At 37.6% G+C, this 23,332-nt stretch overlaps 5 protein-coding genes across 8 annotated transcripts; 3 read left to right on the plus strand and 2 right to left on the minus strand.

The window, feature by feature from the left end:
* Window positions 1–648: 648 nt before the first annotated feature.
* LOC111830521 (probable disease resistance protein RPP1) lies at window positions 649–4,649 on the plus strand. Its single transcript, XM_023782763.1, has 4 exons — window positions 649–1,213; window positions 1,337–2,459; window positions 2,567–2,863; window positions 3,072–4,649. Exons 1-4 carry the CDS (start codon window positions 1,014–1,016, stop codon window positions 4,362–4,364), a joined length of 2,913 nt encoding a protein of 970 aa, XP_023638531.1. The 5' UTR covers window positions 649–1,013; the 3' UTR covers window positions 4,365–4,649.
* A 314-nt stretch (window positions 4,650–4,963) lies between these two features.
* LOC17885479 (protein RIK) lies at window positions 4,964–10,003 on the plus strand. Of its 4 annotated transcripts, none has more exons than XM_006293101.2 (12): window positions 4,966–5,162; window positions 5,508–5,667; window positions 6,016–6,117; window positions 6,193–6,227; window positions 6,308–6,383; window positions 6,663–6,779; window positions 6,850–6,927; window positions 7,193–7,283; window positions 7,402–7,519; window positions 7,742–8,243; window positions 9,295–9,616; window positions 9,773–10,003. In XM_006293101.2, exons 1-12 carry the CDS (start codon window positions 5,083–5,085, stop codon window positions 9,853–9,855), a joined length of 1,764 nt encoding a protein of 587 aa, XP_006293163.1. In that variant the 5' UTR covers window positions 4,966–5,082; the 3' UTR covers window positions 9,856–10,003. The 4 variants fall into 4 exon arrangements, with proteins under 4 accessions (XP_023638065.1, XP_006293163.1, XP_023638063.1 ...); XM_023782295.1 differs by having other exon boundaries at window positions 9,298–9,616; XM_023782296.1 differs by having other exon boundaries at window positions 6,856–6,927.
* A 915-nt stretch (window positions 10,004–10,918) lies between these two features.
* Window positions 10,919–13,388, minus strand: LOC17886569 (exocyst complex component EXO70E2). Its single transcript, XM_023783006.1, has one exon. The coding sequence runs from the start codon at window positions 13,052–13,054 to the stop codon at window positions 11,090–11,092; it is 1,965 nt and encodes a 654-aa protein (XP_023638774.1). The 5' UTR covers window positions 13,055–13,388; the 3' UTR covers window positions 10,919–11,089.
* A 5,414-nt stretch (window positions 13,389–18,802) lies between these two features.
* Window positions 18,803–19,846, minus strand: LOC17885862. Its single transcript, XM_023782321.1, has one exon. It carries the CDS (start codon window positions 19,844–19,846, stop codon window positions 18,803–18,805), a length of 1,044 nt encoding a protein of 347 aa, XP_023638089.1.
* Window positions 19,847–22,029: 2,183 nt separating this feature from the next.
* On the plus strand, window positions 22,030–23,308 carry LOC111830692. The gene is made up of 2 exons (XM_023783297.1): window positions 22,030–22,172; window positions 22,253–23,308. Exons 1-2 carry the CDS (start codon window positions 22,031–22,033, stop codon window positions 22,969–22,971), a joined length of 861 nt encoding a protein of 286 aa, XP_023639065.1. The 5' UTR covers window position 22,030; the 3' UTR covers window positions 22,972–23,308.
* The last annotated feature ends 24 nt before the right edge of the window (window positions 23,309–23,332 follow it).

The following is a 23,332-nucleotide window of genomic DNA, read 5'->3' on the forward strand; positions in this document are numbered from 1 at the left end:
ATTTTAAACAAATAAAATTATATAAATATATTGGAGAGAGATTCAGTTTATTAGTGAGAGATTTTAAGGAAACTTTTTGATGTAATAAATATTTGTTTCCAATTTTGCCATTTGATTGTGATTTAATTACAAAATTTACTTTTAAATTTTGTTATTTATTCAAATGGCAGGGTTTGATTATGCAAATATTACAAAGTAAAAGGTTATAAGCCAAAATATATTTTAGTACAAAATATACTTCAAAAATGTTAAGATAGATCATCATACCAGATGATTTTTTTGCATATGAACTAAAGAAACTAAAAGGAATTTTAAACTAAATTAGATAACTTAAAATAACAAATATCAAATATATACCCAAGCCAACCAATTAAAATATTAAATATAGATATAGAGTGGGTAAGAAATGTATGTCTTGTTGTGATATTTGTGACATATTCTTTGCAAAATTTTCCATAAAATATCAATTATATATATATATATATATATATATATATTTTTGGTTGTAGGAAATACTCATGAAGCTTCCCTTCTACATAGTCAAACTCTGCATCCACTATATACAAAGCATCTTTGTTAGTCATTTCTCCACCATGTAAGTTCTTGATCATCTCTTCACGTAACTAATGAATTCTTCTTTATTTCTTGGCACTGTTGCAGCTGCAATAGGTTTCTTCACGCTCTTTAAAAAGTTCAGATTCCAACAAGAAAACAAAGAAACTGTTTTGTCTTCCACATCTCCTTCATTAGCTCCTCAATTTTCATCTCACAACTTGGTTCATCAAGTCTTTCCGAGCTTCCGCGGAGAAGATGTCCGCAAAAACTTTCTCAGTCATATTCATAAGGAGTTTCAAAGAAAAGGAATCACACCATTCAATGATAATGAGATCAAGAGAGGAGAATCCATTGGTCATAAAGTCATACAAGCGATTAGAGGGTCTAAGATCTCACTTGTCTTGCTTTCTAAAAACTATGCTTCTTCATCGTGGTGTCTTGACGAATTGGTGGAGATCATGAAGTGCAAAGAAGAATTGGGTCAAACAGTGATACCCATTTTCTACAAGGTGGATCCATCTGATATTAAGAAGCTCACTGGAAAATTTGGGAGTGTGTTTAGAAATAATTGTGTTGGTAAAAAAAATGAGGTTATTATCAAATGGAGACGAGCTTTGGTGAAAGTGGCAACAACAACTGGTTATACTTCTCAAAACTGGTTAGTCTTTTGATTTCTATATGATTTTAGTTTTGTAAATCATATTTTTTCTATATATTTATAGTGTATACTAATTTCTCATGACTACTTAATGAATTCAATTATCCGGTCTCTTTTTATTAGGGATAATGAAGCGGCCTTGATTGAAAAAATTGCCACAGATATTTTGAAAATGCTGAATCATGGTAAGCCAGAACGTGATTTTGATTGTTTAATTGGGATGGGAGCTCATATAAGAGAGATGGAACAATTGTTATGCCTGGACTCTGATGAAGTGAAGATGATAGGGATTTGGGGTCCGTCTGGGATTGGAAAGACCACCATTGCTAGAGTCTTATTTAACCAGTTTAACTACAATTTTGAATTGAGTGCATTTATGGAGAATATGAAACAAATGATGTATATACCATTGTCTGCTGATGACTACAGTGCAAAGTTGCATTTACAGAAACAGTTTATGTCTCAGATAATTAATCACAAGGAGATCGAGATTTGTCATTTAGGAGTTGCACAAGATATGTTACAAGATAAGAAAGTTCTGGTTGTTCTTGATAACGTCGATCAGTCAATACAACTAGATGCTATCGCAAAAGAAACTCGATGGTTTGGTCATGGAAGTCGGATTATCATCACAACGCAAGACCAAAAATTTTTGAAGGCACATGATGACATCAATCATATTTACAATGTGGGCTTTCCATCAGCTGGTGAAGCTTGTCAAATATTTTGTATGTATGCTTTTGGACAAAAGTTCCCTAAAGATGGTTTTGAGGATCTTACATGGCAAGTTACAAAACTTTTAGGTGGACTTCCATTAGGACTAAGAGTTATGGGTTCCCATTTTCGGGGAATGTCTAAGCATGAGTGGATAAATGCCCTACCACGATTGAAGACTCGCCTTGATTCTACTATTCAAAGCATTTTAAAGTTTAGTTATGATGCCTTATGGGATGAAGATAAAGATTTGTTCCTTCATATAGCATGTCTTTTTAACAATAAAAGGATTAGCAAAGTGGAAGAACATCTTGCCCATAAGTTCTTAGATGTAAGGCAAGGCTTGTACATATTAGCTGACAAGTCTCTTATATCTATTGATACTGAATGGATAAAGATGCATAGTCTACTAGAGCAGTTGGGTAAAGAAATTGTTCGTCATGAGCTCGGGCACCAATTCATTCGTGATCCTGGGAAGTGCCAATTTTTAGTTGATGCTAGAGATATTTGTGAAGTACTCACTGATGAAACGGTTAGTTTTATTATTAGTCTTCCATTTCCTTCGACTTCCTACAAATTAAATTCAATCCATAACTAAACATCTCTAGTTCTTTACATTTTTATAGTTTTTTTTTTCAGGGTAGCAGTAATGTTCTTGGCATACATTTCGACCCATCTGAACTGTCAGATGAATTAAATATAAGTGTGGGAGCTTTTGAAGGAATGTCCAACCTTAAATTCTTAAGATTCAAGTGTCCATATGGTGACCAAAGCTTGTACTTACCAAGAGGATTGAGTTATTTATCTCCAAAACTTAGATTACTACAATGGGGATGTTTTCCAATGTCATGTTTGCCTTCCAATTTTTGTTCGAAATATCTTGTCGAACTAAATTTACGGTTCAGCAAACTTCAGAAGCTGTGGGAAGGAAATCAGGTACAAAATTGTTGTGTGTTTCTTTCAAGTTTTAAAATTTTGGTTTGATTTCTTTGTTTTATATGTATTTTTCTTACATATTTCAGGCTTCAACATATGAGTGATTTTAAGACTTTATTTTTTAATTTAGGTTTAGTTGTTTGAGGGTTTTTTTTAAGAGTAAACATGTTATTTTATGTTACATTTGTTTATTTTTTTTTGTCTACAGCCACTTAGAAACCTCAAATGGATGGATTTGAGTTATTCAAAAAACCTAAAGGTTCTACCTGATCTCTCAACTGCCACTAAACTTCAAGAATTATTTCTCATTGAATGCTCAAGTTTGGTGGAGCTCCCTTCCTCTATCGGGAATGCCACTAATCTTCAAACATTGCATCTCGGTGACTGCAAAAGTATAGTGGAGCTCCCCTCCTACATTGGTAATGCCACTAGTCTCTCATGGTTGAATCTTTCTGGATGCTCAAGTCTGATGCAATTACCTTTCTCTATTGGAAATGCCATTAATCTCGAGATATTGCATATGGATATGTGCACTAGTCTGATGAATCTTCCATCATCTATTGGAAATCTGCATAAATTGACAGAGTTTACTTTAAAAGGATGCTCAAAGCTAGAGTTTCTTCCTACCAACATCAACTTGGAATCTCTTGACGAACTCAATCTCACTGAATGCTTGTTTCTGAAAACGTTTCCCGAGATCTCCACAAACATCAAACATCTATATCTCAATGGAACTGGAGTTGATAAAGTGCCTTCCTCTATCAAGTCATGGTCTCGTCTTGATGACTTGCATATGTCATACAGTGAAAACCTCAAAGAATTCCCTTATGCTCTTGATATCATAACAACTTTGTATGTTAATGATTTAGAAATGCATGAAATTCCACTGTGGGTTAAGAAAATATCTTGTCTTCGAGGACTTATACTCAGCGGATGCAAGAAGTTAGTATCACTCCCACAACTTTCAGATTCCTTATTATACTTGGAGGCAATAAATTGTGAGTCACTGGAGAGGCTTGATTTCTCCTTTCACAATCCAAAGGTATACCTCAGCTTTGTTAACTGCTTCAAACTGAATAAAGAAGCGAGGGAACTCATTATCCAGACTCGTACAAACTATGCGGTCTTACCTGGTGGAGAAGTGCCATCAAAATTCACTTACCAAGCTAATGGTGGAAACTCCATGACAGTAAATTTGAAACATAGGCTTCTTTCTACAACTTCAAGATTTAAAGCTTGCATCTTGCTGGTTTATAGAGGTGACAAGGAGGATGAGGCTAATGGTAAGGAAATGATGGTCTCTTATCGCATAATGGACAAACATAATCTTGGTATCGTTCCATGCAGACCTACATACCACTTTATCATGCCTCCCACTTTACCAGAGCACTTGTACACCTTTGAATTTGATGCGGATGTGACATCCACCGAGTATTTCTTTGAGTTTAAAGTCGACAGCAACGACAAGGTGATAAAAGATTGTGGAGTACTTCAGCTCTAAGTCCCTTCATGTAGATAAAGAGAGATTTAAAGAAAGCAATGAAGGAGACTAGAATTCAAGTTAGGTGGATATATAGTTGAAGATCATGAAAGTGAAGAGAAAAGAATGAATGAAAATGCGTGAAAGGTCTTATTTTAAAGTTGCAGGGCTTGGTTAAGTTGTTTACTTTATGTACACTTCTTGTATTTGTGTATGATAGTCTCTGTGAGACATGGATCTCATTTTAGTTTTGGTTAAGTTGTTACTTTGTATGTTCGACATTTGTTATAAGTTAGTTATCACTTATCACTTATCACTTATCACTTATCATCATTGTTAAATTGGTTCCATAATGTAATTAGATGTTTGCTCCATATGATATGGTTGAAGTAGTCACCACATATGCTCTTCTGGTGAACTTACAAGTCACAAGTCACACACAGAGAAAAATAAAAATAAAAATACTCTATATTTTTTGTTTTCCCCAATAAAGCCCCAATTATTTTTAATCTATCAAACTAACCCAATTTTGATTCAGAAACCAAAATATTTCTAATGAACCCACAAGTTTCAATTTTTCGACAAAAAAGGAAAAAACTTTTTACACCGTCCGATTAGCATTCCCTATAAATCCTTGATATCTCCGATTTGGAGTTTGTTTCTCTTCAATCTGAATTCTTCTTTTCGTATTCTTGAATCCTAAAGGAACAATCTTTTGTGTCAAAGAACGTCTGTAAAGATGACAGGGGACAACAATGAAGCTAGGGTTTCTTCAAGCGACTCGGCTACATCAAACGATGCTTCCCAGACGAGACAAAGGTACAAACTTTACATTGTCTAACCATCTCAATTCTTAAGCTAATTCAATTTTTCAAGATATTGTCACATTCGATTTATGCCCTTGTTTGGATTGTTGCTTCAGTTACCTTGATTTTGGTTTTGGAATCGATTTTGTGGATAAAGGTTCTGCCTTTGAAGGTCTTGTTGTAGCTATGTTGGTCTCTTTAGTCTATTAACCAATTTTGCATCTTTAGTTTTAGAATCTGATTTGTGAATAAAGGTTCTGGCTTGTAAGCTCATCTTGAGGCTCAGCTGGTCTCTTTAGTCTATTAACCAACTTTGCATCTTTAGTTATTAACTGAGGTTTGGGAATTTGGGTGGCAGGAGAAAGAGGAAGTGGGATCAGCCAGCAGAGCAACTTGTTGCGGCTGGAGTTGCGTTTCCTCAGTTACTTCCTTTAGGCAACAATACTTTGAATGTTCCTGCTATGGGGCCATTGCTCCAAACTCTTTCTGTGCCTTTAGCAGTTGCAAAACTGAATCAAGTAATTAACTTAACTCTTACGCTCTTTCCGGGCTTCTGGGGCTAGTCTTTCTCTGGCTTAGCTATTGCATTATGCACTATGGCATTGATTATGCTATGTCATGTTAATTATTGCATTACTTGAAACATTTTGATCTATGATTAGTAGTTTTACTATGTGTTGGTTTAGTTTCCTCTGTTCATGTCTGAGATTCCTTAAGTGCCTGAAACAAGGTGGCTGTGTTTGTGACTTTGACGTTAATGACTTTATACTGAGCGAGCTGTTATTTGTGGATATATGTCTTTTTCTTCTTTTGTCCTGTACTTTAAACATGGTGATTTATTGTGGTGTTTTTGCATGTCCATCTAGGCTAAGATGCAGGATGAGTTGATCATAGCACGAGAAATTGTTATCAATGATGCTGAGGCTTCTCTTAGACATAAGCTTACTAGACGCTCAACTCAAGAAGAAGTATGTGTAATTTTACTATGCGTATAAGATACAATTTTCCTTGCTTTATTTTTTAAAATTCTATTTGTCTTGCAGATTCAGAGGTCTACTGGTGCTGTGGTGATTACTAGGTTCGTCCAACATCTAACTCATTGAATAGAAAGTCTGACAATAATCTTTTTTAGATTGAATTGATGAAATATTTTTGTAGGGGCAAGTATCGTCCTCCAAATGCACCTCCTGATGGTGAAAAGCCGTTATATCTTCACATATCTGCCGCTGCTCATGTATGTTATCCTTTTTAGCTTAATAGGAAACTAGCCAAGGGTAGTTAAGAACACTTGGCTAATAAGGTGGTGATTAGTTTTTGGGTAATTGATTATAGTGGTGTATAGTACTGGTCAAGATGTTTTAGAAATATGATAGATGTTTTGCATATGAAGAGCAGAACGTAAAACATTTATGGCTTAAAGAAACACCTTGTTTCCCATATTTCAGAAGCCTTACTTAACTTTTGAGCTTTATAAGAAGTCAGCCTGGTTTAAAGTTTGGTATTGCAATTTCAGTTAAAAGAGACTACAGAACGTATCTTAGCTGTTGATCGTGCAGCAGCTATGATTGAGGAGATGATGAAACACAAATCAAACTCACAGGTCGGGTCGGCTGGTTTGCCGACTGCCAAGGTAGATTGGGTGACACTTCTATTTTGTAGTTATGATATTAGAGCAATAACAAATTTAAGCATGTTTCCAGATGCAGAGTACATGTGTATATTTGGGTTTCGACGCTGATCCATCATCTAACGTTGCTGCTCGTATTCGTGGACCGAATGTGAGTTTTCCTTCAATATCCCTACATTTGTTCTTTCTAGTTTACAACATAACTGAATTTACAGTCTGATATCAAATTATGAATTAGTAGTAACGTTAGCCAACTGGTGTTTAGGTTCTCATCTTTGATTAATAATATTTGCACTTTTTCTTTTGTCTCATCCATGAATTCGAGAGATTCTAATGTTGAAGCTCTCTCTGACATCTCCGTGCAATCTGGAGAGAACTTTTTTTTGTGTTGGTGGTGTTTGGCTTTTGAAATGCAGGATCAGTATATAAATCACATTATGAATGAAACAGGAGCAACTGTTGTACTAAAAGGACGTGGTTCAGGAAGCCTTGAGCAACATGGAGAGGGTAATATTTACTTTATTTCTCTGCCTACTTTTGATGGTGTTATTTTTCAAAACGTGATATATCCAAATTCACATTGTTAACGTAATGATAAATTCTTGTTTTTAACTCATTATTGCAGACGCACAGCTACCATTGCATCTATTATTGTCCAGCAGCAACCCTAAGAGCATCGACGATGCAAAACGTTTAGCTGAGAATCTTATGGATACAATCAGTGTAGAATTCGGGGCATCAAGGTTTATTTTATCTTCAATCTCTGCCAAATTTGATAGGCTTCTTCCTGTTTGCATTGTCTTTTTCATTAAATATTTACTCATGTCTTGCTGATAGTTTTGAGATCTCATTCACTTTGGTTTTTCAAAGCTAATTTTTCCTTTCAGGTCTTTTATTTTCTGTTCAGAATGTTTTTATGTCTTTGTCATTGTCATTGTATTTGTTTTTCCTTCAAAATGTTTCAGGGTTTCCTCAAGCAAGGTGTATGGTGCAGTACCACCACCACAGCAACTGCTTTCGGGAGCACCGGGTTCTGGTTTGATTCCATCATATGGTTTGATGACATCGGTACCCGTCACAACACCACCAAAAACTGTTAGTCCGTTTCCAGTTACTCCAGCAACAAGTCTTTATCCTCAGTTTCCAGTGATGCAACCTCTAGGAATTTCAAATGGTGGGCACTTTCAACCAAGTCCAGTGACTTATTTACAACCCATGGCTGGGGGAACCAGCTATAGTGGCTATGCTGGAATATACCCTCAAGCGACACCACTTCAACAAGTTGCTCAAGTCCTTAAACAATCAATTTCTCCTGCTATCTCTACTGTGCCACCTACTATGTTGACAGCTACGTCCTTGTCAAACCCAAGTGATATTTCAAGAAAGGAAAAGGAAAGGCGCCCACCCCAAAGGCGAAAGTTTCAGGAACTACCAGCTGATTGTAATGTTCCAGCAAAACCCAAACAGGTAAAAGATCTTTTCCTGCATATGCAGTGATTTGACGGAGTAATGGATGGGTCCAAACCTCGGGGCTCTTCCTTAACTAAGTTTCCATGAGAGAACTTGTTCTTGTCGTTGTTTGAAATAAATTTTGGCTGAGTATTGGGTACTTGTAAGCCTAGCTTTAGTTAATGAGTAGTTAAAAGGTTTAACCATGAAGCCTAGTATGCATCTTCTTAAGCATGTCATATGCACATGTTTGCACTCTCAACTGTTTCTAAAAATCTCTAACCTGTATTTATGAACTCTTTTTAATGGGCAATTACATTCCTTCATTTTCTCTGTTATGAATTATCTTGTGCTGATTTGTTTCCCTTACTATTCCAGGTATTTTTCTGAACTCTAAGAAGCTAACTAGCTGATTCTGGACCCGTGGGCCACTGGTTTGCATGTTTCACAGGTTTTTTTTTTAGTAGTGGAGGCACCATGTGGTTTGCAGTCATTTTCGCTTCAACTTGGGGACCAGAATTAGAACTTTATCCATACTTTGAAATGTCTTTTAAATAGATGTGATATGTGTCCATGTGTGCATGCCATTTTTGCACATTCCAATGCATCTTCACTGTAGTACCTTGCATTTAGGTTGGCATTACTCATTATAGACATTGACTGAAACCCTTATACATGGTAGAATAGGCTCATTCTCCACGGTAGATGGAACTTTGTTCCAGAATAGTTTCTATCTCCAATCTATGTTTCATGATGCTTGTAGTTAGAGAACATTAATATATAGCTGTCATTGGAACTAAGCAGCTATACCTTTTCTGATCTTTAACTTAGTTATGTCTTTAAGGATGCTAGAGAGCTTAACACTATTTAAATGAAATCGTTGTTATTTAGCTTTACAATTTTACCAAATACATTCTTCGTTATTTAGCTTTCCTATAAATTCCTGGATTTTAAAGCATTTGCATTAAGATTACCCTCTTTACATATTTGCATGATCACTTTTATTGATGTATCGAACTGTTGCTGTGTAAATTGGTTTCGAATGTTCTATTCATATCATTTGTTGCAGCAGTTGGAGTTAGCACTGTCAGGTGAAGTTGCTCCAAAGAATGTAGTTGAGGAGCCAACAGCAAATAGAGTGCGGTCACCTCCTTCACCAAGATCTGTGATGCCTCCTCCTCCACCAAAGACCATCACACCACCACCTTCTAAGACCATATCTCCTCCGTCATCAAGAAGCATGCGTCCTCCACCATCACCATCTAAGACCCTGTCTCCTCTATCATCAAAAACCATGCCTCCTCCACCACCGCGATTTACACCAACAGCTCAACCTTCAAGATCACAGGAGGACAATCACATAACTGTAAAGAAACCAAATCCAGTTCCAGGTATATTAATCAATTGGTTCTTGTGTTTCACCCCCTGTTGATTTACTTACTCTTTTTATGCTGATATGATATTGAATATCGGGTTTCACGAAAACTTAGCATAACCGAGCAGCCTAGCTTCAGATTTATGATCATTTACGTATCTTGATGTTGCAGATACGTTGATAAAACTGATGGAATATGGAGATGATGAAGACGACGATGACGATCCTGATGAGACATTGACCATCAGATCATGACAATGTATTATTAGATTACAGAACCTTTTTTATCTTACAACAAAATACCAATTTATGTTTGTAACATTAGAAATAGAAACGTCTGATTCAGAGAACTCATGCCTCAGGCTTTATCAAGTTTACTTGTTTTACATTTCTTTAGCTTTCATCCAACATTTACCTATGACTCTATTTAGATTAAATAATAGTCCTTTGCAAATTCTATAGATGTCTTTTTGAGTACTTACTTATTCCAAAACATAACGTGTTGGAGAAAATTCCATAAAATTTCCGCTTCTAATTTTAATTTGGAAGTTTAATACCCAATGTTATTTGGTTGGACACAAAATGCATGGTTTATTAATTTGTTGTCTATTAAATCACAAGTATATAAAAATTGTCGAATCGAAAAAACCGCTTAACAAACGATAATCGGATTGACGGAATCACTAAACCGGGGTGAATGGAATTACACTAAACTTAGGGTTTATCGATCCCAATTCGATTTGGGGTAATAGCAAAGGACAATGCAGTTTTTGGATAACCCCAAATTACCCGTGTGTTTAAGGATTAGTGATTTCGTCAACCTCGGTTTAGTGATTCCGTCAATCCAATTAAGCGGTTTATTCGATTCGACAATTTTTATATACTTAATGTATTAAAGACCAAAATTTAATAAACTATGCATTTTATTTCCAATCAAATAACGTTAGTTATTAAACTTTCAAATTAAAATTAGATGGGGATTTTTAATAGAATTTTCCCTAACGTGTTGTGTGACTTATGAGTATAAAAAAGAAATACCAATTTGGTCAAAGATCATTCATATAAATTTTAAAATTTGTAATACAATTTGCAGAAGAATAAAATATCATTGACCATCAAGTTGCAATTTTAGTTTTGTCAACGAAAATTCCAAATGAGTTAAAATATTCATCAATTTGTATGGTGTGGTACCATGGAACGTAGTGGCAGTTGACCAAAGACTTCTGCAAAAATAGTGATATGGTCAAAGACTCAAAGTCATTATCTTTGGACTTGTCTCTTACTCCTAAAACTCATTCATTGTCTTGAAGACAGAACAAACAAACAACAAAGACTTTTATTTCACTAAAACATATTCAATGAAATGATGAATATAAAGATTACAAAGGTCAAATAAATTCAATACAAATGAAGCAAATTACATGTATTTTTCTATACGTATAACATAAAAATAAGTATCATAAGAATCACCAAATACAATTCATCATCATCATCTTCTGTAAGAATTGTTCAAGGATTTAGGAGAACCAGCAAAGAGATCTAATAAGAGTCTCTCAAGATCATCAGTAGTGTACTTAGTATACCTTTCACTTACAGTGTTCTTGTGTCTACTGTAAAATGTCCAGTATGCTTGGATCACCCACATAGATGCCTTTGTCCTCACATCTTCTCTTAGCCCTTCATCTGAAATTAGCCAACCAGTTTGGGACTTGTATACTTCCTCGAACGCGGTGTTGAATCCTTGAAACCGCTCCCTTGGGCGTAAGTTTCTTGAACCCGAGCCTGAGCCTGAACCAGAATCGTCCTTGAGGTAGGATAGGACAGGGAGCCAAGTGGCACGTTCGTACTCTGTTGCTTGCTGCTGAAACTTCCATGTATGTTTTCGGTTCCATTTGTCGCCGAAGATGTGTCTCAACTCGGACTTTAGCACTTTCCGGGTCATGTAGTGTATGTTGTTGAGGAGAAAAATGTGTCGCAGAGAGATATCTCTGTATAGTTTTGATTTCTCTTGAAGATTGGTTTCGAGAACCGAGGTTATGGAGTAGAAATGTTGGGTCATTGCGAGAAACTTTTCTGGTGAAGAAGAGTGTTCGTGAGTAGACTCTTCTTCGACCATCACAGGATTGATAATATCCGGCGATGGTGGTAGTTCTTCTACATCGTCGTGTTCCATAAGAAGAGAGTCGAGCGTGTGGCTGAAATCTGTTAGCGCCATGAGGTAGTTCATCACGTAGTTTGTAAGCGGGTGAACCGCTCCTCCTGGGAAAGGATGAGATGAGACATCCGAAGCAATGGCGCTTTTAAATTCAAGGAATGTTGTTCTTGCACAGTCCCCAAGTCTCCTCATCACCTCCCTGTATTCTGTTCTAACAGATGAACCAGGCTGATCCGTGAAAAGAGCATCGATCTCTGGTAAAAGCTCGGATGCTAGCTCATACATTTCAAGAATCCTAAGCAGTTTCTCGGGTTGTCGTGGACCAAGAGACACAGCTTCACCAAAATTGAGCAACTGCATCATCGGAGCCTTTACTGTATCAACAAAACATGTTAGACCAATCTCGTTCACATCCCCAAAGATCTGACTATCCAGAGACTTCTCGCTTAAGAGATATATCTGGACAATATTTCTCATAACCCGAACCCATTTCTTGATATTCGTATTCAGCGTCGCCCAGTCCATCCTCAAAACATCTTCAATACTCAACTTCTCAACCTCATGGCTATAAAGAAACTCATCCAGCGCGTCTTTTCTAACCATTGTACATACCTGGATACACTCGCGATCATATCCCGAAGCAATCATAGTATCTGCAATGTTCTTGAGATCTGATATAACATCAGGATTAATCAAATCAACCACGATTTCCCCTGAGCTTCTCCTACTATTGTTATTGCTTCCAAGAATCAAATCCTCAGTAGAAGCAGCACCAAAAGAAGCCATGGAACCTTCTTCCACACCATGATCCGCTTCAATAGACCGAAACGAAGTATGTTCAATCTCAAAAGGCAATCTATTCTCCACAAGAAGATGCTTAAACTCCTCCTCAAGCCGTGCCATCGCCGTTTGAAGAACATCATGAGCTTTCCTCAAAGAAACCTCCTCGTTCCCAGTCTTTGAACCGTCCAACCGATCAATCAAACTTCTCAACTCATTCACAGCATCCAAATACAAACTCCCTTCACCTGAACCCAAATCCCAAATCATTGATTCATCAACCTCCCTAGTCATAATCTTCTCACTAACAACATTAAGCCTTTCCTCAATCTCACTTACTTCATCTTCCTCATCTCTATCTTCAGATATCACTACCACACGAGACAACTCTACTAAAAGATTCCCCAAAACCTTCTTAGCCTCATTAGTAAAACTCTTACCAGATCTAATCTCCTTCACAAGATACTTAGCAGCAACAATCAATTTCTCTTCTCCATCTACCACCTCAAACTCTCCCATCTCCACACAAGCTTACCCAAATAACAAACTTAAAGCTCTAAACCCTAACTCTCAAACCTTGAAACCCATTCAATAAAACCCACAAGAAAGAATCACAAAAAGACTTAACCTTTACATGAAAGATTGAATCTTTATAGTGAAAAGCTTAGCAAAACAGGATCTTTTGTCAGAAACAGAGATTGGAGAAGAGAAGAAAGAAACGTACAGATTGAAAAAAAAAAAAAAATCAAACCTTTTGGTCTGATTGAAAGAAAAAAATGTAAATTTTCTTGGAGAATAAATTTTCCGAGAAAATCTCTGTTTCTGCTCTTCAAAATGTTTTCTTGTTTTAGGACTGATTTGTTTTGTTTCTTTATATGACCAGAGGAAGAAGAAGAAGAAGATTCAACGGAAGAAAATGTAGACGCTGTATTATAATTTTATTGTTTATTATCCACAAACAATTAAGTAATAAATATATTAAATTATTTAATATATTTAATATTTAATTACTTTGCTTAACACACTCAGTTTTTAATTTTAAAACAAATGCACACCAACAAAATTATTTTTATATATATTTTTCCAATTAGATTAGTTAGATGTGGTTTTTGAAATGTGAGAAAAGAATTTGAAATTTATATTAAAAAGGTAAGATTTTTTTTAAAAATATATTTGACCTCTTAGGAGTGATAATGGAAGATTAGTGGTGTGATTATGTAAATGGGAAAATTTAATGAAATGTGCAACTTGGAGACTGTAGCAACTAGCAAGGACAAACTTTATTTTTGTGGTTGAAGAAGACTTCAAGGGTCAAAGCTAAATGTTACAAGTTGATTGCTTTGTGTTTCGTGTGATGATAATAGAAAATTGAAGAACAAAAAAATAAGTAAAAAGAAAATTGGTAATGAATTTAAGTGTAAGATTAAGTTGAATAACCATTAACAAAAACGAAAACATATACGATAAATTCTAAAATTTGAGTAAAAAAATCGAATTTCTAAAAAATTAGAAAAAGTGGTTCAGTTTAGTTATCAACTTATCATATGGATTAATCATATATTGTATATTTTGTTATTTGTTAATTATATTTATGTTATATCGAATATTTAAAATAATTGATTTTTTTTTTTTTGGTAATTCCCGGGAGCATAGCTCCCAATTTATTCAACTAAAATTAAAAAGAACAAACTACACACGAACTCGTCATGGATGTCCAACACTAAGACTATCGTCTCTTAAGATTGATGCCACAACCGGCGGAACCAAATCGAAAGAGTGAAAACCAAAAGGTAAAGAAAAAGCATAGTTAGCCAACCCGTCAGCGAGACAGTTGGCCTCCCTATACACGTGAACAATACGGACTATCCAGTCCCTCGATAAAAAGCCATGGCACAGGCGTACCAGGAAAGACAGCGGGTGCGTATCACTAATCCCTGTCTTCAGAAACCAGACCACCAACTGTGAATCAACTTCAAGCTCTAACCGTGTAATCCTCCGCTCCCAAGCAATGTATAAACCGTAGTATACACCCCATAACTCGGCTAAGGGTGCCGTACAACGTCCAATATTAAGCACAAATCCACCACACCACACGCCATTCGTATCTCGTAAAACTCCTCCTGCCGTGGCAAGACCAGGATTCCCTCGAGAAGCCCCATCCGTGTTAAGCTTCACCCAACCCTCCGGTGGTGGCTTCCACCCTATCATTCTCTCGACCCGTGTATCATTCGTATGAGACCCATAGATCCTCGCATTTGCCACAGTCACTTCTCCAGCTAACTCTTTGATGAACCGTATCCTATCTCGACACTTCGCATTCGTGCCAAACACGTTCCCGCATCTCCATTTCCAACCCCACCACGCTCCCATAGCAAAAATCGTCGACCAGCGGCTATTGTATATGACACTCTCATCACCCAGATTATTATAAATCCATTCAAACAAAGACTGTGTAAAGAACACTTGGCGCTTCCGCTGAGGCACGATTCGCTCCCAAATACCCGACATAGCTGGACAATCTCTAAGGATATGCAACGTCGTCTCCTTACCCCCTTTGCAAATAGAACATATATCCGAAGTGGACAAGTGACGTCGAAACCTCTCTTCATTCGTCATAAGCGCCTGGTTCGCGACTAGCCAAAAGAAACATCTCACACGTTCCGGTGCCATCACTTTCCAAACCCGACTAAGAAATAACTCCCAACTCGGTCTTGGCAAATAATCTCGTGTTAAAAACGTGTACGCCGATTTAACTGAAAACCTCCCATCCGCAGTCCCACTCCAAGCTATGCGATCCCTCGCGCCAGTAATATTATCAAGCACAACCGCCATCAATTCCAACCTGGTGAACTCGGAAACATGTGGCATAATCCTTGGAAATAACCAGCCTACACCTTCTTGCCAGAAGTCTCTAACAGTAAGAAGCTCATACCCTATTGGAAGATCCCCGACCACTCTCTCAATTATGGGTGTGTTAAACAGCCATCGATCCGTCCAAAACTTAATTCGCCTTCCATCACCGAGAACCCAACCCATACCCGGATAGACGACTTCTTTCAATCCGACTATTACACTTCGCCAAGTGGAAGACCAAGTACCCTTCGATACCAGCCATGAACCATCTTGAACATCCTTAACTTTATATTTTTTTCTCACCAACCTCGCCCATAGGCTATCCTGATCGTGAAGAAATCTCCAGCCGAGCTTCGCGATGAGGGCCGTATTCGTTTCTTGCGCAGCACGGATACCAAGTCCACCCTCTGACTTTGGTAACACGACTTTACTCCAGCCAACTAAATGTTGCTTTCTGCAGTCCACTGTACTACCCCAAATAAAAGACCTTGTCAACTTATCAATACTCGCGAGTGTAGACTTGGGTAAACAAATTGTACTCATAGTATGCACCGGAATAGAGTTTAAGACTGCTTTTGCCAATGTCACCCGTCCCGCAAAACTTAGCACTCGACCCTTCCACCCCGCTAACCGAGACGACATCCTTTCAAGGACCTCACCAAATGTCTCCTTATTAATGCGTTTTTGTAAGACCGGCATACCCAAATATTTGCCCAACTCCCGCGTAGAGCTAATACCACTCTCCTGGCTAATCTCTTGTTCCAAACTCCGAGGGACATTATCAGAGAAAAAGATCTTGGACTTCTCTAGACTGACTTTCTGCCCAGACGCCCCACAGAACAGCTCAAGGATGCCTCTAATAACCCGTATCTGAGCAACTGACGCCTCAGCAAACAAGATAAGGTCGTCCGCAAAACAGATATGTGACAATTTAGGCCCACCTTGAGAAAGACTTATCGGTTTCCACCTCTTCTCGAGGACTGCTCGCTCAATTAAATGGCGTAACCTCTCCATGCAAAGAACAAATAAATAAGGTGACAAAGGGTCACCTTGTCGAAGTCCCCGCTTTGGCTGAAACGATGGTGTCTTCTCCCCATTCCATAAAACATTCATCAATGGACCCGACACGCACTGCATTATCCATCTCACCCACTTCTCGGACAAACCAGCTGCAATAAGAGTGTCTTCTAAAAAATCCCACCGAATACGATCGTATGCTTTCTCAAGATCCAATTTAAGAAGCATCCATCCTTTACGTCCTTTCTTTCGCCTCATAGAATGGACAGCTTCTTGCACCACTACTATATTGTCCGCACTTAACCTTCCCGGAATAAAACTCGCTTGTGCCGGGCCAATCAACTTGCCAATCACTCCTTTGAGGCGCCCCACCATAGTCTTGGTAATTGTCTTAAACAACACATTACACAAACTAATTGGACGGAATTGAGTAATTCGTTCCGGCTTAGCCACCTTCGGTATAAGCACAAGAAGTGCATCATTCGTTGACTGAGGTAAAGATCCCGTCTCGAAGAAATTCAACACGAACCGAACAACCGACTCCCCCACAATATCCCAACAATCTTGATAGAAAACGGGTTGGAAACCGTCCGGCCCCGGGGCCTTATACTTACCCATACTCCTCACAGCCTTCTCAACTTCCATCCCTCCAAAAGGTTTATTTAAGCCCAACTGGTCCTCCCTATCAAGGGTCACAAAACCGTCTCGAGGTAATATCTCCATTACTGGTTCCACATCCTCCATGGAATATAATCGAGTATAATACTCAACTGCTAAGCTTTCAAGCTCCGCACCATCTGATATCCACCTGTCATCATTATTCTTCAACATCGCAACCCGATTATGCCTCCTCCTAATAACTGTAGATGTGTGGAAGTATTTAGTATTTCTCTCACCCAAGGTAATCCACTTTTCCCTCGATTTTTGGAACCAAAGTACTTCCTCTTGTTCCAGCACCACTTCAAACTCCTTAAGCAACTCCTCTTCCTTTCGTAACAGATCATCAGTCTGAGCGTGTTCTAGCTCATCTTGGATACTCTTTATTTCACTTTCCAACTTAACTTTCCGATTGTGGATATCGCCAAAAACCTCCTTATTCCACTTTTTCAAAGTTCTTTGTAATGATATCAAAGCTTCTTGAGTCGTGATCTCCCTCTTCCAAGATGAGACCAAGAGATCCTTGAACCCCGGATGGCTTAACCATGCTGCTTCAAAGCGAAAAGGTCTTCGCCTAGGATCATACCTCGCCTGAGGAGAGAGCTGAATGTATAATGGAGCATGATCAGATGAGAGAAAAGGAAGATGAGTCACTGACGCCTCCTGCCATTTAATACGAGCATGCGCGCAACACAGGACTCGATCCAGCCTTTTAGCAACAAAGCAACTCGCCACTCGACCTCTCTTCCAAGTGTACTTGTTACCCCGAAACCCCATGTCGATCAAGGCGTGATTATTTATCCAATCTCCAAATGATAACGAATCTGATGAAAGCCGACCATTCCCACCTTGTCTCTCATCCAACCGAACAATCGTGTTAAAGTCTCCACCGATAACTAAAGGACCCGTCACACTATTGATTACTTCGCTCAGTGTCTCCCATAGGCCGCTTCTTCTGCTAACCGTTGGAGCGGCGTAAACCACGATTAAGTTTAATACTTCTTGATCATTCACCACCTTTGCATAGATAAACTGCTCAGAGTGCTTCACAACCTCGACAACCCCAGCGCTCGACCGCCATAATAACCATAAACCGCCACTTTGTCCCACTGCATCAACTCTAAAAGAATTATCAAAGCCCAAACCTTGACAAATCTCCCTTGCTCGCTCCCCTCCAGCATGAGTCTCAAACACGGCTAACACATCAGTCTTGAACCGCTTCAAAATGTACCGCATAGATCGTCTAAAATTGGGTTTATTTGTCCCCCGACAATTCCATAATAAGCAATTAATCATTATTAACGTCCAACAACAAAGTGGGAAAGTCGGGGACACCTGTTATGCATTTATTTCGGCCGACGTAGACGTCATGACCGGTTGCATAACCTCGTTGGACTGAACCAATCCCTCCATCCGGTTCAGTTTTGGGTTTTGACTCCCCTCAGTTGATCCTTGGTTGAGCATGCCATCTGATTCAACACCCGCATGAATTCCTGTACCAAACGTACCGCCTGGTCTTCCCACACTAGCCGGTTCTACTCTCAATCGTTTGCCATTGGCCGACAAACCTCCTTCGGCAGTCGAGGGTCCAAAGATTAGTCCCCGCATAGGCTTACTTGTAACTAAGCTTTTGGGCCCATTAACCTTCTTGTCTATGGGCCTTCCATGGTTAGCCCGTTTCTCAGTCTTTCCAGCCCGACCTCTCCCATTCAGACTTGCCGACGCCGCACCAAACACAACTCATGTGACTTGCTTCCCACCCTTTCCTTTAGACCTCGGATCCCCTACACCCGCATTTTCCTTATCCGATACACAAATTGAATTCCCTTCCCTTAATTCTGAAGCTTCCAACTGTGTATCTAAGTTTCCAAATCTATTTGATATCGCAATATTCCCCGAATCCCGACCGGTTGTGATTTCCCGGAGATTACGTCCCGCTTCTCCCGACGCTTCAGGCACCGTATTCTCACACGACTGGGGCTTCTCCGTTCGTCTAGAGTTTCTTCGGACCAACCGGAAACCGTCATTAGGCTGCGAGACCACATTCTGATTCAACTCTTGGGTTGACTGCGTAGTTTGCGAAGCGACCAGTTTTTCCTGCATCGTCTTCGGACATGCGTGAACAAGATGCCCGTACAAACCACACGCTGAACATATACTTGACAGTCCCTCATAAGACACAAAGAACCTCTCATCATTCACCATGATTGTGCCCTTCAAGGGCTTTTTCAAATTCACCTCAACACACACTCGGGCAAACCTAGCCCTGTCCAAATTTTGCGTGGTTAAATCCACCTTAAGTGGCTTTCCCAACCCTTCAGCAATACCCATTAAAATCTGTCGATGATAAAAGAGCATTGGTATATTCGAGAGCCGAACCCAGACTGGTGTCGTCGTAATTTCATCTCTCATTGGATCAAAATCCGGTGACCAATCTTGGACCATAAGGTAACTTCCAAAAACTTTCCACGGTCCTCCTGTCAACGCCTCCATGTACTCCTCCTCCATATCAAATCGCACCATAAAGAACTGCCGAGGGAGATCCGTTACGTGCATCGCACCCTTCGGTTTCCACAACTCGCGTAGCTTCCTACTCATCGCCGCAATAGGTATATTCCGACCCAAAACCTTGACAATCATACACCTTTTCCATAACCCCCGCATCACCGTCAAAACTTCACTACCAATCGTGACAAAAGGTTCCCCTTCCTCCCCATCCGGGAACGCCAAGTCCATCCTCGCCTTAACAAACTCATCAGCCAGCACTTGCTCTGGCCGGATCATCCCTCCACCATGACTTCCAACCACAGCTCTCAACTATGGACTGGGGGCGTCCGGTGGATCTCCCGGTGGTCGTTCCTTTTCCCCAATTTCCATCATAGTAGCCTCTTGGTCACGCACCCGTGAAACCCTAATATCGCCGTCGCTCATATTCTCTCTTAGTACTACGAAATCTTTTGGAACTGTATTTTTTATTTAAAATAATTGATATGTTTAGAAAGATCAATTTACAAAATGCTAACGAGCATTTATTATAAATAAAATCAGAATTTTTTTATAAATAGTATTTTTTTTTACTTGATATCATTTTGCAATGATTTTTTAATTAAGCATAAAAAATATTTGTTTCCATTTTTTTCTCTCTAACTTCTCATATCACATATAAAAAACCTTAATATTAAATTAAATTTTGGTATATAACAGATATGTTCAGTGGATAGTAACCGGCTACTAACTGCAATTGCGACGAAGATCCAAAAAAAATCATATAGATGTTTTAGGATTTTGAGTAGCATGATTCATTTTTTGTTAAAATCAGAAAAAATAAAAATATTAATTGTTTGATTATTTATAAAAATTTAACCAATATAAAATACTAGAAATTTAAATGATCATAAATGATTAAATTAATAAAAACTATGTATGAAAACTTGAGAAATCTAACAAAATAGAATAAATAAAAAAGCATAAAAATCTTATATATTGGAATATAAAGAACCTTATTATTTTTTTCTTTTTCAGTTGCTATATAAACGTACTCGGCTTTGGACACTTTTAAAATCAAGTTGATAAGATACGTCTAAAAATAGTTACTAAATCCAAAATTTATTTTTAAATAGAAAAGTCAATAAGATGGTGAGAGTCTTATACCAATAAATATGAATTTGTTGTCGAAATCAATTATTCGGAACAAAAAGAAAAACTACCAGTAAAATCTCTATAAATTAATAATGTTGGAACCATAAAAATCTATTAATTTATAGAGGTATTATTTATCGATAAATTAATAATTATTAATTTATAGAGAGATATTCCTAATTTGGAAAATATTTTCAAAAAAATATTTAAAAATAAGATTTAATCATGAAAATTAGTATTTTATTTATTCAATTACAAATAAAATAATAATAATTATGTATTAAAAGAGAATGCCACCTATTTTTCATATAGTAAAATATTAGAAATAAAATCTAACAAAAACTAATGTGTCTATATATACATGTATTTTGAAAATTTTACCTAATCATTAATTTATAATATTGATGGGGCCATATATTTACAAAGGAATTTAAAAAAAAATTATTATCTTATTATTTTATCGAAATATGTCTAAAATTACACTGGTCCCAACTTGGGACCCCAGAAATTTATTATTTTATAGAGATTATTAATTTATCGAGTATTAATTTATAGAGGTTTTACTGTACTAACGATTTATTGAAATGTCTTCTGAACTATATAAAATTAATAAAATTAAGGTATTAGTCCAAAGCTTAGAACCTCTTTTGTGGAAAAGGTAACTTGATTAGGTCCATCAAAGTAAAAAAGATATTAAATGTTTAAAGCTTCAAAAGATTTTAACAAACAAATATTTAACTAGAGGGTTTAATAAACGTGAGAAATGAAATGAATATGAAAAAAAATCAGATTGCTGTACAAATCTAGTGTTATTCAATTTTGTATCTTGTAAATTCTTTTAAAATCTAATTTATACAATGCATAAAAATATTTTATTAATTAAATATTAGTGTTTTCAATATAAGGATGATATTGGTATTAATGTCGTTAAACAAGAATTTGATACAAAACTAAAAAAAATTGTATCTTGTCCGAAACTAAACATGAAAGATAGGAAAAACAATGCAACAAAATTGTTAAAGTAACATAGATTATAAAGAATGCCTTAAATATACTTCTAGAAGTTATTTTTTCGTAGAAATATGAAAAAGAAGTTTGATTTCTTGTGTATAACATTTTATATAAATTGTAAAGTCATCTTTTTGACTTGAATGACAAATTCCTTGAAATGAGAAAGACGTCATTTTGAAGTACAAAAGCAAAGAGAAACTATAATTTACTGATTAAAATGGCATCTCCAAAGTTCACGATTTTTTCGTCGCAAATTTGAAAGTTGGCGATTTATTTAACCTTTTTCTCTCTTGATGGTAAGATGGTGACGGCGGTGACATGTTTCTCAAGATAAGAGATGGTATATTATCTCCATGGATTGTTAATGGTTTTAACTCGATTGGTGTTGGATTTGTTTGCTCATGTAAGGGTTCAGTTTCGGAATGGAAGTTCTGTAATAGAGATCGAGGTGGAAATCTGGGTATTGAATGGAGATTGTGTGAGTGGATCCGGAGCTCTGTTTCAAATTGAATTCACATCTTTTTTTTTCCGATTCTGTAGCGCATCTCTTGGGGATCTTGCGGCTCTTGCACAGAATGGCTTATTTTTGGCATGCGATGTTATCGCGGACATGGAAAATCACGGTGATTGCTGGTTTGATTGTCTCCAAGGATTCCCGGTATCTGTTTTGGCTGATTTGGGGAGATTTGATTGAAAGCAATGGTGGATTAAGGAAGGCTCTTATGAGGAATCAGATTGGCAAATCAGGAATCTCTTTGGTCTACGAGGGCTATAAATTGGTCCGTTCTAGTGCTTTGTTCTTCCACACTTCAACTTTGCCTTTCTTCTTCACATTCGCTTCTTCTTCTCCCTTGAATTTTTACGAGGAGGGAATCCGGGTGGTGCAGGAAGTGATTACAGAGGATACTAATGCTTTTCTAACAGCGCATGTCATAGAAAAAGAGATCCATGATGCCTTTTTTATGATGCATCTAGAAAAACCTCCAGATCCGGATGGCATGAACGCCCTATTTTCTCAGAAAGCGTGGAAGGTCATCAAGGAGGATCGGGTTCCATTGGTTACAAAGTTTTTTCAGGAAGGTTGTTATGATAAACGGCTAAATCAGACAAACATTTGTCTTATCCCGAAGGTGGAGAGACCTTCAGGGATGGCAGAGTTGCGACCCATTAGATTGTGCAATGTGGGTTACAAAGTCATTTCAAAATTTCTTTGTCAACGACTTAAAACGATTCTTCCAAGCCTCATCTCGGAGACATAGACTGTTTTTTTGGTAGGGGGGATGATTTCGGATAATATCCAGGTGGCTCAAGAAATGTTTCACAGTCTACGGACAAACACTTCTTATAAGAGTAAGTTTCTGGCCATTAAAATGGATATTAGTAAGGCTTATGACAGGGTCGAATGGGTTCTCTGAGAAATGAATTTCATGGATTATATATTGTATGTCTCCGTGTGTTGATTAATGGTCAACCTAAAGGATTAATCAGCATGCGGGCGAGGACGACGACAAGGAAACTCTTTATCCCCGTATTTGTTTATCCTTTGTACAAAATTTTTAATCTCAAACATTCGAAAGGCGGAACAAGCTAAGCTGATAACAGGGAACAAATGTCCGCTTA

The sequence above is a fragment of the Capsella rubella genome, unplaced genomic scaffold (genome assembly GCF_000375325.1).
Source record: "Capsella rubella cultivar Monte Gargano unplaced genomic scaffold, Caprub1_0 scaffold_5, whole genome shotgun sequence".
NCBI classification, from domain to species: domain Eukaryota; kingdom Viridiplantae; phylum Streptophyta; class Magnoliopsida; order Brassicales; family Brassicaceae; genus Capsella; species Capsella rubella.

What these genes read in the sequence shown, in the direction of transcription:
- LOC17885862 (XM_023782321.1), bottom strand. Translation starts at nt 19,846, where the DNA reads ATGATCCGGCCAGAGCAAGTGCTGGCTGATGAGTTTGTTAAGGCGAGG.
- LOC17886569 (XM_023783006.1), bottom strand. Translation starts at nt 13,054, where the DNA reads ATGGGAGAGTTTGAGGTGGTAGATGGAGAAGAGAAATTGATTGTTGCT.
- LOC17885479 (XM_006293101.2), top strand. Translation starts at nt 5,083, where the DNA reads ATGACAGGGGACAACAATGAAGCTAGGGTTTCTTCAAGCGACTCGGCT. An exon ending in GCTTCCCAGACGAGACAAAG is followed by an intron (nt 5,163 to 5,507) that starts GTACAAACTTTA and finishes TTTGGGTGGCAG; the next exon opens with GAGAAAGAGGAAGTGGGATC. An exon ending in CTGGTTTGCCGACTGCCAAG is followed by an intron (nt 6,780 to 6,849) that starts GTAGATTGGGTG and finishes GCATGTTTCCAG; the next exon opens with ATGCAGAGTACATGTGTATA.
- LOC111830692 (XM_023783297.1), top strand. Translation starts at nt 22,031, where the DNA reads ATGTTTCTCAAGATAAGAGATGGTATATTATCTCCATGGATTGTTAAT. An exon ending in AGATCGAGGTGGAAATCTGG is followed by an intron (nt 22,173 to 22,252) that starts GTATTGAATGGA and finishes CCGATTCTGTAG; the next exon opens with CGCATCTCTTGGGGATCTTG.
- LOC111830521 (XM_023782763.1), top strand. Translation starts at nt 1,014, where the DNA reads ATGAAGTGCAAAGAAGAATTGGGTCAAACAGTGATACCCATTTTCTAC. An exon ending in GGTTATACTTCTCAAAACTG is followed by an intron (nt 1,214 to 1,336) that starts GTTAGTCTTTTG and finishes TCTTTTTATTAG; the next exon opens with GGATAATGAAGCGGCCTTGA. An exon ending in AAGTACTCACTGATGAAACG is followed by an intron (nt 2,460 to 2,566) that starts GTTAGTTTTATT and finishes TTTTTTTTTCAG; the next exon opens with GGTAGCAGTAATGTTCTTGG.